Source organism: Hordeum vulgare, chromosome 6H (genome assembly GCF_904849725.1).
Source record: "Hordeum vulgare subsp. vulgare chromosome 6H, MorexV3_pseudomolecules_assembly, whole genome shotgun sequence".
Taxonomy (NCBI): Eukaryota; Viridiplantae; Streptophyta; class Magnoliopsida; order Poales; family Poaceae; genus Hordeum; species Hordeum vulgare.
This window is the reverse complement of record NC_058523.1, coordinates 361,256,366-361,271,509: the sequence shown is the minus strand read 5'-3', so window position 1 is coordinate 361,271,509 and position 15,144 is coordinate 361,256,366. Positions and strand designations below refer to the sequence as shown.

General features: G+C 39.7%; 1 protein-coding gene across 3 annotated transcripts; it reads left to right on the top strand.

The window, feature by feature from the left end:
* Positions 1-8,082: 8,082 nt before the first annotated feature.
* Positions 8,083-12,445, top strand: LOC123402503 (disease resistance protein RGA5-like). Of its 3 annotated transcripts, XM_045096426.1 has the most exons (4): positions 8,085-8,244; positions 8,456-9,261; positions 9,896-11,982; positions 12,060-12,445. In XM_045096426.1, exons 2-4 carry the CDS (start codon positions 8,462-8,464, stop codon positions 12,077-12,079), a joined length of 2,907 nt encoding a protein of 968 aa, XP_044952361.1. In that variant the 5' UTR covers positions 8,085-8,244; positions 8,456-8,461; the 3' UTR covers positions 12,080-12,445. The 3 variants fall into 3 exon arrangements, with proteins under 3 accessions (XP_044952360.1, XP_044952361.1, XP_044952359.1); XM_045096425.1 differs by having other exon boundaries at positions 8,083-8,244; positions 8,468-9,261; positions 9,896-12,445; XM_045096424.1 differs by having other exon boundaries at positions 8,086-8,244; positions 9,896-12,445.
* The last annotated feature ends 2,699 nt before the right edge of the window (positions 12,446-15,144 follow it).

Sequence of the window (15,144 nt, the reverse complement as noted above, 5' to 3'; positions counted from 1 at the left end):
AGGCGAGGGTGTCCCGATCTTTTGATGAGATGGTGGTTATTGTTTTGGTGGAGTAGACTTTGACAATCCGACTACGAACGTGTGAGGACGCGCCTTAGCAATCGCTAAACCAACTCCGAGAGGTTATTGACCACCCTGAAGCGCGATCAACCTGACTACGAGGGTATGTTTCCTACATGCAAAAGAAGAACAAGCAAGAAACTAAGCTTGCAATCTGGATATTGCGAATATAAGAGGAAAGCTTTATTGATGAAGGTGGGGTTCTATGACGCCTTTGTCTGGTCGTGGAACACAAATGAAGAACGAGGAGTTGGACCTATGGCGAACTTGTAATCTAAACAAAACCCAAGTCTAAACGGTGACCTAAGGGATGTATATATGAGGGAACAAAGAGGGGTTTTCGTGACCCTTGGAGGAGGGGTTCGAAAATAACCCTAAACTCGGTTTCCCCACACACACATACTCTAAAAACAACCAATAATATGGTATTTCAAAATTACATGGGCTGGCCCAAAAATAAGGTGGCGCGGCACCTAAAATATCCTATGGACGAAATTTATAAAGTGGCGTCTTAAATATTTTGTCCATGCCTTCATGCTCTCGTTACGGTGGCTTCAAAGTGCAAAAATCACCAGTGGAAGCTCCATTGTTATTTCTCGCACGTGCACCTTCTTCTCCATGCTTGATCCCGCTCGAACAGATATCCTTCTTGTCCATGCTAGGTCCTTCATTCATAAGTACAACCAAAGTATCTAACTTAGGCAGCATCATATGTTCATGAACATTAGAAGGATTTCCAAGAAACAAAAGTACCTGGTAATTCAATTGGTGTGCGCGAGCTCTAGTAAGTGGTCCAATATGTATAGCATATGGGGTTGTGGGTGTAACAATGGTATTGATGTCCTCATCACCTTTTGTATAAAGATGTGGGTCATCCCAAAAGTAATGTCTTAAATCAAAGAAGAACTTTTCTTTTGCTAGTATGTGAAACTAGGTGGTATATATTTAGCAACAATGTAATTAGCATAATCTGAAGAACAAGGAGTATTACACGAAGCAATTATAACAGCTAATTGATCATCAGGAAAATTATCATCATTTGGCAGTGGGTCATCATGAACATTTTCCATCCTAGACAAGTTTTCTGCTATAGGATTCTCAGCTCCCTTTCTATCAACAATATGCAAATCAAAGTCTTGAAGTAAAAGCACCCACTTAATTAATCTAGGCTTAGCATCTTTATTTCCCATAAGATATTTAATAGCACCATGATCAGTGTGAATAGTAACTTTGGAATCAACAATATAAGGTCTAAACTTGTCACATGCAAAAACAAGTGCTAAAATTTCTTTATCATTAGTAGCATATTTTCTTTAAGCATTGTCTAGATTCTTACTACCATAATGAATAACATTCAATTTCTTGTCTACTCTTTTCCCTAGAACATCACCTTCAACATAATCACTAGCATCACACATAATTTCAAATGGTAAGTTCCAATCATGTGGCTGAACAGTGCAGGAATTAAGGCTTTCCTAAGTATTGCAAAGGATTCTACACATTCATCATCAAAACAAATGGAATTTTCTCTAGTGGAAACCCGCATGACCAATGAAACTTCTTATACCTTTAAAATCTTTAGGACAAGGCATTTTCTCTATTGCATCAACTTTAGTTTTGTCTACCTCAATACCTCGTTCAGAAATTTTATGCCCAAGTATTATACCTTCATTCACCATAAAGTGGCACTTCTCCCAATTCAAGAAAATATTAGTTTCTTCACATGTCTACAAAACTAGATCAAGGTTTATTAAGCAATCATCAAAATAAGTCCCATAAACAAAAACAATCATCCATGAATACCTCAACAATATTTTCACAAAAATCAGAGAATATAGCATTCATACATCTTTGAAAGGTGGTAGGTGCATTACATAAACCAAAAGGCATACGTCTATAAGCATAAGTTCCAAACGAGCAAGCAATGGTAGTTTTCTCTGGATCTTCTTTCAACACATGTATTTGACAAAATAAGAATATCCATCAAGGAAACAAAAGTGTGTATTCTTAGATAATCTTTCTAAAATTTGATCAATAAAAGGCAAGGGGTAATGATCCTTTCTAGTAGCTTTGTTTAATTTCCTCAAATCAATTACCATCATGTAACCACTCACAATACTTTGTGGGATAAGTTCATTTTTATCATTAGGAACAACCGTTATACCTGCTTTTTAGGAACACAATGAACATGAGTTATGCATCTACTATCAGCTATGGGATAGATTATACTTGCCTCCAGAAGTTTTAATATTTCAGTTCTTACCACTTCCTTCATTTTAGGATTCAGACGACGTTGATGACCAACGACGGGTTTATCATCCGGTTCCATATTAATCTTATACTCGCATAGAGTGGGACTAATGCACTTAAGATCATCAAGAGTGTATCCAATAGCAACTCGGTGCTTCTTTAGAGTTTTGAGTAATCTCTTTTCTTCGTGCCCTGAAAGGTTACCGCTAATAATAATAGGATATATCTTCGTTTCATCAAGATATGCATATTTTAATGTATCGGGTAATTTCTTTCATTCAAACACGGATCTCCCTTAGGTGGGGAGGATCTCCTAAAATGTCAACATGCAAATTATGTTTAAGAATAGGTCTTTGATTGAATAATATTTCATCAATTCCAGTCCTTCCACTCATATTAATATCATTTTCATGGTCTAGCAAATATTGTTCTAACGGGTCCATAGGAGGCACAACAATAGAAGCAAGACCAATAATTTCATCCTTGCTAAATAACTCTTTCTCATGTGGTTGTCTACCAAACTTAGAGAAATGAAATTCATGAAGCGCATCCCAAAAACTCACTTTGACCTATTCTGTAACACAATTAATTTTAGCATTAACGGTATTAAAGAATGGCTTATGAAATATAATGGAACAAAAATTATCTTGTAGTGTACCAGGTACTAAGAAATCAGTAGGGTATTTGATTTTTCCACACAAGACTTCAACATCTCTAACAATCCCAAGTGTTAAAAGTATCTATCTTTTTTTACTACAAAAAAACATAGATACTATTTTAACACTTGGGATAGTTACTTCTATGTCTTCTATCTTAGAGGGTGTTATATCATTCATAATTTCTTGATATAAGGTAAAAGGAATAAGACTCACAATAGCACCCATGTCACACAAACCATCATAGCAATGATCTCCAATTTTAACAGAAACAACATGCATGCCAACAACGGGTTTATTCTTATCTAGCACATGTTGTTCGTTTCTAGCTGGTTTTGCTATTATAGCAGCCCCAATGCAGAAGTAAATAATGTGCCCATCAATATTATCAACCAAGAGATCTTTAACCAAATCAATATTAGGTTCTACATTTATTTGTTCTAAAGGTTTGGTGTTCTAACATTGCTTTTATTAACCACAGTTGTAGCCTTAGCATGCTCCTTAATCCTAACATGAAAAGGTGGTTTCTCAATGTAAGTAGTGGGCACAACTGGATCAACATTATAGATAATAGTTTCTTATTTATAAATAATAGGTTCCTATAACAATTGTTCAATGGGTGGATGATATTTAAACCACTTCTCCTTGGGGAGAACAACATGAGAAGCAAAAGTTTCACAAAAGGAAGCTACTATCTCTGAGTCAAGTCCATATTTAGCGCCAAACATATGAAGAGTATCAGTTTCTATACAAGATTTAACACAAATCAAACTCAAGTTTTATACCTCACTCTTTACCTTCATCGAGCTCCCAATATTTAGAGTTGCGTTTAATTCTTTCCTAAAGATCCCATTTGAATTCGATAGTTTCTTCATGAACGAACAAGTAGAAGAATAATCGAGCATTAATTGATCATCATAAGAAAGCCGAGTATAAACGTTTTGTAGAATTATTTCTCTTGAGAGCTCAAGATTGGGGCAAGTGTGTAGCATGGATTTATAACTTCCCCAAGCTTGAGTGATGCTTTCTCCTTCATGAGACCAAAAATTATATATATAATTCCGATCATGATGAACTAGATGCATAAGATAAAACTTCTGGTGAAATTCCAGCTTCACCGGTTCCAGTCCCATGTTCCAGCATGATCCAATAGACTATACCATATCAATGCCTTTCTCTCCAAAGAAAAAGGGAACACCTTCTTCTTCACTCTATCCTCGGATAAACCTGCAAGCTTAAATAATCCACTAATCTCATCTATATATGTCAAGTGCATATCAGGATGTACTTTGCCATCTCCTGCAAGAGGGTCACCACTGATGACCCACAAGTATCGGGGATCAATCATAATACTTTCGATAAGTAAGAGTGTAGAACCCAACGAGGAGCAGAAGGAAATGAGAAGCAGTTTCCAACAAGGTATTCTCTGCAAGTGTTCTAAGTAACAATGATAGATAGTTTTGTGGCAAGATAATTCGTAATAAGTGACAAATAACAGAAGTAGCAAGTGTGCATCAAGGTAGCCCAATCATTTTTATAGCGAAGTAAAAGCCTAAAAGTTATCTTATATGAAGTAAGGCGCTCTCAAGGACACATGTGAACTTTCTTCATATTCATCATGTTGAGTTGATTCGCGTCGTTACTTTGATAATTTGATATGTGGGTGGACCGGGATTAGGTGTTGTTCTTACTTGAACAAACAACCTACCTATGATTACCCCCTATCACAAGCATCCGCAATTATAAAAGAATAATTAAGATAAATCTAACCATAACATGAAACATATGGATCCAAATCAGCCCTTTATGGAATAACACATAAACTAGGATTTAAGCTTGTGTCACTCTCGCAACCCATCATCTAGTTATTAGTCCACAATGCCTTCCCTTAGGCCCAAAATATGGTGAAGTGTCATGTAGTCGACGTTCATATGACGCCACTAAAGGAAGCACAACATACGTATCATCAAAATATCGAACGAATTCCAACTTCACATGATTACTTATAACAAGACTTCTCCCATGTCCTCGAGAACAAACGTAACTACTCACAAATCATCACCATGTTCAAGATCGAAGGTGTAAGGAATATGATAAAGGATCTTACCATATTATCTTCCACAAAATAAACCAACAAGCATCAATCAGAAGATGTAATCAACACTACTAGCAACCACCAAGTACCAATCTCATGTTTTGAGAAAAAGATTCAATATAAGAGATGGAGTAGGGTTTAAGATGAGATGGTACTGGTGAAGATGTTAATGAAGATTGGTCCTCCCACGAAGGAGGAAGCATCGGTGATGACGATGGCTTCAATTTCCCCCTCCCGGAGGGAAGTTTCACTTGTAGAATCGCTCTACGAGAGAGCAAAAGGGCTCCTGCCTAGGTTCACGCCTCGATACGATATCGATTTGTTTCGAAAGTATCCTCTTTATTTTTTTCCTAGGTCAAAATACTTAATATAGCAAAAGAGGCATTGTAGCCCGCCTCTGGGCCTTCCAAGCCATCAAGGCGCGCCCAGGGGGGTGGCCACACCCTGTTGGCTTGGGAGCAACAGGTGGCATCCCCTGGTATTTCTTTGGTTAATAATTCTTATATATTCCATAACATATCCTCGTGAAGTTTTAGTTCATTTGGGGTCCAGAAAATTCCCAACTTTTTCCATGGATTCCAAGTCCAGAATTCTAGTTTCCGGCAGTTTCCCTCTTTGTGTAGATCTTGCAAATTAAGATATTAAAGGCATTAGAATTTTCACAAAATGGAATAATGACCAAGAACAATATAATTATCAATAGAAAATCATGGTGCAAAATGGACGTATCAATCATAGAATGTAATGTTTTAGCCTTTGTCCATCCACCACTCTCAGTTTGGTGTCTTCGACGTAGTTGATTTTCATGGCTTCCGAGCGCTATACGTCCTTGATGATATGTATTCCTTCTCATTTAGAGAGAATTGTATTTTAACTTATCACTTATTTTAAATTTGTGTTTCTAAATTCTCCTATCATGCCATATTTTAACTTTTTCTTTAAACATTTTAGCGGTTTCATAGGTTCATTACTTCATTCATCTAAAGCACTCATGCTAAGCAACATCCTTTCTTCAAAAAGTTAAAACTCATTGTTTAATTATTTAAAAACTCTATGATAAAATCTTAACGTGTATTCAAAAAATGTTCAAACATGTATTTGAAAGAATGTCAACGTGTATTTACAAATGCTTGACAAATGTGGCGGGGCTTTATTTTGTTTTGACTTCTCAAAATCCCAACATTTAATTCATCATTCCAACAAGTGCAATGCATAGGCTTGCACCTAGCTTTGCATAGGTAGTTGAGTGGTTGACTAACAAAGATGGACCATCTTCCTATTGCACCGGGTATGCCTTGGGTTGGTGTTTTTGAAGCGATCGCTAATGCATAATTTCTTCTGTCTATAACAAACTTTTAATTGTCCCTAGAATAATTTTGATATTCTTTCTAAGCCTTTGGCAAAGGGAATTTGGACTCCTCAAACATATTGCCTCTTTCTCTCCCTTCGTGGAAATTGAACTAATAGGATTTCATGTAGTACTTCCATGCTAGGTAACTTTTGCATGCTTGCACGAAAACATTCATACACGTTTAGACTTTGGTTTTCAGTGTATGCTTTTTAAAATTAGCAATAATGAGCTTAGGCAGTCAACCTTCTTACTCGAAGACAAGCATAGTTTAAGTGTGGGACGCATTTTAGAGCCCATCTGTTGCATATTATCTCCATATATCATGTCCCGTTGAACGAAGTACATCTCCATTATGCATGATTTCCGGTTTTTATTATTTTCATCATGAGAATTGCATAGTCTATGGTTTTATTTAGTTTCATTTATTCTGTTATGTCTACATGTATTTTGGAGCAACCATTAGCCAAGCATGATAAAAAGACCAAGGATTGGTTCAACACTAAGGACTTCTAGGCACCAGATGTCACCCCGTCGAGTGCCTCTTTTACCCTATGCTTCTTATTTTAGCAAAACTTTCAAAAAGTACTTTTCAATAATTTTTCCTGAAGAACTTTTTCATACCATTTTACTTATCTCTCTTCTTCCATGGTTTCTAAGTTATGATGATTTTTCTTTGATGAATTCTTTGGGAGTAATTACCTATATAACATCGGCATCCACTTCCACAGGGTCACGAGAACATGTGACGCTTGATTCTTTTCCCATTCACCACTATCGGTTTCGTGTTTTCGATATTGTTGATTTTTATGGCTCTCAAGGGGTAGACGTCATCGACGATATATGATCCTTCCCATTTAGAGAGAATCACACGTGCAAAATATCTAAGATGAGACTGGTAAAAGATAGCTTTACCACCTATTTTAAGTCCATGTTTTTGAATTCTGTTGTCATGCCATATTTTAACATTTTACTTAAACATTTTATCATTTTCGTAAGCTTCGTTCCTTCATTCATCTAAAGTACTCATGCCAAGCAACTTCTTTTCTCCGGCAAGTTTAAACCCATCATTTAATTGTTTAACAACTCTATGAAAAATGCATAACGTGTATTAGAAAAATGTTCAAAGATGTATTTGAAAGAATATCGACATGTATTTACAAATGTTCATGAAATAAAAAATTGTTATCGCAATGTTCATGACATACTAAAAAGCTATGTGCCGTTTAAAAATAAATCATAACACCTAAAAATATTCCAATTTAAAAAACATATTCATATGAATGTAGAATTTTTTTGCGCACGTTTTGAAAAATGTTCATGTCATGTAACAAAATGTTAGTACACATAAACTAGGAGGATTAAAAGAAGGAACATGATTAAAAAATCAAGAACGAAGAAGAAAATGGAAAAGGAAAAGGAGAAAGAAAAAAATGAGCATAAAACTAAATAAAAAGACAAAAACCAATAAACCGATTAAGAAAAACACAGCATCCGTCTCAAGCGAGACATAGCAATCTCATATTCACAAGTCTAGCTTAGCCCATCTAGATAAGCCTAATTACCGAGTTTGTTTTTTGAGTGTGTCCTAGTAACTGAGTTGCGGGCTTGCCGCACTACCAGCCCATCATCAGTAGATAAAGCCTTGCAGGCTTCTCGCCCGTGGCCAGTGTGATCAGTCCGCGCCTGCTCCATGGCGACCTAGGTTTTTCTTCTCTCCTCGATCGACCGCGGACGCCTTCTCAGCCCCTTCCTCTCGTCTCCTCGCCGCGCGAATTCGCCGCCGACGCCTACACGCGCCGCGCCCGCCGCCCGCGCCGTACGCCTTGGGTTAGGTATGTCCCCTTCTCAATTCTTAATTATTCCCTCTTTTTTTTTGTTATTTGGCTGAGAATTGAGATGTCTGGTAATTTAGACGTCGACTCCATCGATTAATCCTTACAAATCTTGATGCATTATGAACTTCTTGTTCAACAGACTAGGCAGCTCTTTTTTAAATTGTCTATTTTGCGAGTTGGCTAACTCTTGTGTTTTGCTCACGCTCAGCCACGTATGCAGATCATGGAGGGCCAGCCCATGGTGAGCTATTCGGCAGGATCAGTGAACTCTGTTGTCTACAAGCTCACCAAGCTAAAGGATTGCTCCATTGTAACTGAAGGGTTACACAAGGATCTTATGATTCTTTTGGAGAGTTTTGGCCAAGTGGTTGTGTTGCCAAGTAAGATGAATTGGCAAGTCCAAGTGTGGATGAAGATGGTGAGGGAGTTGGTCTTCGACATCGAGGACTGGATCGATCAGATGCCGGTGATGCCAAACACAGGGGACCAACAACTGGATTTAGAAGAGGAAGTGAAAATATTCAAGGCCCGGATCGAGCACGCGTGTGAGCTTTGTGAAAGATGCGATCTTGTTATTGAAGTGCCGTCTGACCTTCGTGATCCTGCTTCTTTACCCGGCCACAGCCAAGTTACAGTTGCTTCACATATACTTTTTGAGGAGAAAACTACCCTTGTCGGGATGGAAGTTCCAATGGATGAGCTTGTCAAGCATCTTACTGGTGAGCATGAGAAAAGTCTGAAGGTGGTTTCCATCCTAGGGATGGAAGGCCTTGGTAAGACTACTCTTGGCAATGAGATTTATTCAAAGATTCGAGGGAACTTTGAGTGTCGAGCTTTTGTTACTCTTGGCCGGAGGCCATCCATTAGGGAGACTGTGCAGGAAATACTTTGTCAAGTAAACCCCTCCGCGGAAAAGAAAATGAACCTGAAGATTGATCCTAGGCGTGGAAGGGGCACAGCCCCGGATCTGAAAAACCTCCTCGCTGAGCTTTCGAAGTACCTCGCCACAAAGAGGTACTCCCTTGCAGTTTAATTACCTCTTCCTTATCTAGGTTTCTTGACTTGGCATGTTTTATTTAGTAGGAAGTTGGAATTTCCGAAAATAAACCATGTACCCAGCCCAGAATACATCTTGAGGAAAGCACTCGTAATGATAGATATGTTTTGTTCAACGTAGTATGTACTTCTTAGGTATCTGAACTTTATATATTATTAAACTTCATTTGGGAAGAGAATCAACTAGTTGACAGGGTACACTTTGGTCACAAAGCAAATATACCCTTAATCCAATATTCGACGACCCACTCATTTTCTTAGGGTAGAAATTTCTCGAGCTCAGCTAATAGAAGGTGTATGTTGTCTGTTTCACGGTTATTGTGGTAGTTTTTAAGGGAATCTGCAATAGAAATTGACACATGCTTACATAAAATCAATTTCATGTAAACAAAGTTACATAAATCAATTTGAGAACCAAAACGGTAACTGGTAGCTGCTCGGTCAGTGTTGAGTAGCGATTAAACAGTGAATCATCTAATATTTGTAACATTGTGATTTTCTATGTATGTGAAGTTGGATATTTATCTTTGAATTTTTCTTGCTTTTTGAATTGTCATGGTAGCTTATACTGATTTGTCATTCAATATGTCAGGTATTTCATCTTAGTAGATGGTTTATGGAGCATACAGGCTTGGAAAATTATCAATTCTGCTTTGCCCAACGAGAATAATGGAAGCAGGGTTTTGACAACAACATGCATCAGTGCTGTTGCTCAACGTTGTTCTGTACATCCCATGGATATCTATCAGATTGAGCCACTTAACGAGGAGATGTCTGCAAGATTATACCTAAATTTAATTCGACAAAAAGAATGGCCGGCTGATCATGCTGAAGTAACCAAAAACATGTTTGAAATGTGTGGTGGCATGCCATTGGCCCTAGTTCTTGCAGCTGGCTTATTAGCATCAAAATGCAAAGAACTACCAGAGTCCAAGATATCTGTTGTCTCAGCAGTGGAGCAATATTCCAAATCAGATGGGATTATGAAGATACTGCAGATGAGTTATGATGCTTTATCTTTGCCTTTGAGGTCTTGTTTGTTGTACCTGAGTGTCTTTCGAGAAGGTTGCACCATCAAGAAGGATCGTCTGATACGATTATGGATTGCTGAAAGATTTATCCCTCGAAAAGATGGTGAAAGAAGAGCACAGGAAGTAAGAGGTGACGGAGGAGAAGAAACGAGAGGTGATGGAGGAGAAGAAACGAGAGGTGAAATCATAGGATATGAAAATGGAGGTAAAGGAACAGCAGACGAAAAGAGCTTGTGGGAGACAGGGCAGCTCTACTTCAAAGAGCTCATCATCAGGAGACTGATTGAGCCTGTGTTCAACTACGATGATGACCAGCCTGTGGGTTGCACCGTTCACGGTGTGGTTCTTGATTTCATTAATTCTCTGTCAAGCAAAGGCAACTTTGTTACAGTTGGTGGTTCTCATTTGATCACAGACATGGTTCGGCGATTCTCGATGGATTGCTTTAACAACAATGACAAAGACAGAGATGCCACCTTAGCGTCATTTGCTATGCACTTATCTAGAGTGCGATCTATCTCTGTGTTGGGTGATATTGAAGGGATGGCTGGTCGTTCGGCCCTCACATTTTCTGGAAAAATCGATGGGACTCCTGTTCTTCCATCCTTCAAACTTTTAAGAGTACTTGATCTGGAAGGTACTTATCATTTGAGAAGCCGCCATCTTCAAGGCATAGGGGGATTGGTACTGTTGAGATACCTGGGGGTTGCAGAGACTGCAATCGATTCTTTACCAGAGGAAATCGGGGAGCTAGGGCAGCTGGAGACCCTGAATTTGAGGAAGACAAAAAAGCTGAGCACTTTGCCTACTTCTATAGCTAAACAGAAAATGTTGGCACATCTGTTAATTGACTGCACCATCAAACTGCCTAGCGAAATCCTGCAAATGCAAGGATTAGAAGAAGTATCAACTGTTGGTGTCTACAGTAACAGGTCAATCGATTCAGTGGCTGAGCTCTTGAGGAAGTCGGAGCGGCTGAGGGGCCTCGGCATAAGATTGGATGGATCACACTTATCTAATGATAACAAGAGTGTCAGGACTTTCCTCATGGAGGTTACAAGGTCTAATAAGCTTACTTGCCTATCACTTGATTGCTTCAATTTTGATTTGCTTGACATACGGCTGGAGTTCCCTCCATCTGATCAGCTCCGAAGATTTGAGCTAAAAATCTCGGTTCCGGTCCCCGGACGGAGTGCACACATGATGACCTCTCTTGTCAGCGTTACCCACTTGGATATTGAAATTGTTCAGTTAGAAGATGAAGCTGTCCGTGCCCTGGGAGGTTTGCCTCATCTAGTCCTTCTCAAGTTAGTTTCTTCAGGTGGCATAAGATTCAGCTCACAACTCAAATGGAACCCAGAAGGCAGGTGCAAAGTCGGCGTGGACCATGGCTTTAAGTGTGTGAGAGTATTATCGCTCGTATGCCGATCTGGTGGGACGGAGCTGGAGTTCACAACAGGAGCCATGAAGGAGCTACAGAGGCTGACGCTCGATTTCAGTGCACGGGAAGCACTGTGTATGTATGGAAATTTGAGTTTCGGCATCGAGCATCTCTCTTCCCTCACACGAGTCCATGCCAGGATTAGCTGCAAATCTTCTGTAGCTTCGGAGGTGAATACTGTGAAGGATGCGATACGAGAACAAGCAGGTAACTTGTCCAGCAAACCCACAATCGAATTCACTACAATAAATGAACACATGATAATTCCTGATCACAAAGCACAGACGCCAGCAACTTCCCCTAAAATTTGGTTAAACGGGTGTATCAACTTCAGAGGAGCATCGTAAGAGGTCTGGATGGAGTCAATCTTAATCACATGCGGCTGAAGAACTCATGCAAAACAGGACACGCGACATTGTCTTCTGCAAGTGTAGCACAAAATAAAATCTTTACGTGTTGTAACCTGCAAGTGGAGTGGTATGTACCTGCAATCTTATTTTAGGACTTGACATATATGTGCTCGGTCGTTTAATTTCTCTGTCTATTATGGTCAGCTGTTTTCCTCTACAATGATGCTATGTACTTACAGTATTATGGATTCATGTTTATGTAAACTATTGCTGGATGTCTTTAATAGCATTTTCGAATAGAATATAGTTAGCTTGAAAAACGCTCTTATATTGTGGGATGGAGGGAGTAGTTTACGCAGCGGGAGTACCGTAGTTTGGACAGAGCTTTGTTCAGCCAACTTCACTTTCAACATTAATTTTTGCTTACCTTTATGATTTCAAGGAGTTCGACTTACTATTTCGATATGATTAGAGTAACTTATGAGCTAAATGTTTGAAGCCGTCAACTCAAAGTCCCACCGAGCTTGAGCGGTTCGCTCGTTTGCAACTTTATTATTTGCCATTTTTAGTAGAATTTGCCAAATCTTGTGACCTATGTTTTACTTCGAAATAACAACAACAACAAAGCCTTTGAGTGCCAAACAAATCCCGATTACGATAGGCTAAAGTTGAAAGCGATAAGGACAATAGGTTACTTCTTAGTGGACACGGCGTTTCAGTGCCCGAGCCCAGCTGCACCTGTTATCCTTGGCGTTGGCTGCGCTATGTGGATCCGTGAAAGGTGATTTGACTGTTATGGGGTGGGCGCTAGAAATGACTCGAGAACGGGAAATACGGTATGATATGGTGTACGGTGCGATCCCTAGAGCGCTGCGCGGTGGACGTTTGAAATTTAGTGGGCGGCTCCGTCAGGACGTGTATCTGTTTTGTGGCTCAAGACGCTTTTATGTGGAGATGAGCCGTGGCACGCAATAGTTATAGGGCGTTAGGATTGCGAGAGGCACGTCATTTAGAACAGGATAACAACTCGGGAGGCACAATCATTTGGAAGTAGCATTAAGATGCACTGATTGTGCATGGGAGAAGTAGCCGTAGAAAACATGACGACGGATCACCCAAGTCTCTGCTTGCTTGGTAGCCGGGTGATTCGGTTCATGCACATGCAGGCGATGTACTTGCACGGCTGCTGCTACATCGCCTGCTGGCTGCATGATTATGATTATCAGGTGTCTCATCACTCATCCGGTGAAACACAATCTGCTCTTTTGAGGGAGTTAGAAATTTACCATACAAAGCTACATCTTACACGACGATTACCAGGATTTTAACCGCAACAGGAGGACCACCGGTTCATTCTTCAGCTTAGCATATTGAACCATGAAACATGGTGATATCGAAGCCATAGTTTCTGCATGCTGCTAGGGAGACAGGCAGAATGCAGCTTCGCATACATCCGAGATCCTAAGTTCTTAAACCACGTTGTTCCATAGGGTAGCCTGGAAATACACATAGGTCGATAAAAAAAATTCATGCCATGGATACACATGGGCTTTGTATGATTAGTACCATGCCTTCGAAATAGTTTCAAGTTTGGTTTCCCGTTTCGAGTTGCGTCCGAATGAGTAAGGCAAAACCATTGTCATGGTATGGGAAAATCTGCCACCATCTCGAGTGGGTATTCAGGCCTTCAAGGGCCTGCAGTGCTTCCTGGACATATTTGAGTACCGTCTCTTTCCAAACGGCCTGGGAGCTCGGCCTATTGAAACGCGTCAAATCATCACCAACATTAGATCAGTTCAGACATGATTATTTTACTATACATGATGGTTGGGGTCAATAGTGAACAGTGATACGTTGTGGTCGAAGGCAAAAAAAGCTTGGGACTGCTGCGGGTTAGCAGAGTACTTATTCTGGAACATTGAAGAAATCGCATAGGCTGGAGGGAGAGTAATTAATCTGTAGCAAACACACTCGAGGTTACAGCCGGTCCAGTAAGGCTCAGAAACGACGACGGGCCGTCTCGCGCTGTTCTGGACTGGGATGACTGCAACGTTGCCTGTCAGTATTTAAAGAGCGGACCCAGGTTACATTTCACCGCATTATACATGATGAAATACGAGATACTACACAGATCTAGAGATGAATGGATGGACGCGATAGCAGGACCATCTGAGCACGGGCTCAAAAACCAATTTTCGCTTCTTAGTCTTATATCTAATAACTAGATATTCCTAAATATATGATGAGACAATTATTGCTGAGATCATTTCTTAATTAAGAGAGGGCAAACATTTTCATACGATTTCTCTTTTCCTACACCTCAACATCTATCCTACGTGACACTCCTAAGATGGTATCATTTTACATGCCTTCAACTCACCCTGGTGCATGGCTAGTTCCTTGTTTATGTTCCACACCTTCAAATCTTTCTTTACGGAACTCCTTCCTAGCCAAATTTGATGTATCTCGACCTTTCTTGAAATTATGTGTTGTATATGCCTAAACAACCTTAGATAATGTTGGGCAAACTTCGTTTCAGTTAGTGTTACTCTAACTCTATCACGTGGATCATAATTCCAGACCCATCTTTTTGTTTGTGCTTACATAAAAATCTTAACATGTGTATCTCTGCTACCACTAACTGTTGGACATGTCATTTTCCGTTGGCCAACATTGTGCGTCATACAACATCGCACGTTGGATCACCGTCCTATAAAACCTTCCTTTCAAGTTTCTGTGGCACACCCTTGCCACATAGGACACGACACATCATCCATTCGTCTTGGATGTGTTGACTCAAATCTTCATGGATATCAGCATCCTTTTACAGCATCGACCATAAAATATTGAAAGGCATCCTTCAGAGGTACTACCTATTGATCAAGGCTAACCTCCTCGTCCTCCTCCTCCTTGTGCCTCGTAGTACTCAAACCGCGCCTCGTACCCACTTTTAGTGTTGCTGAGGCTAAAACCCTTTCATTCTAAAGGTTGGCCTCCACAGCTCTAACTTTATGTTAAC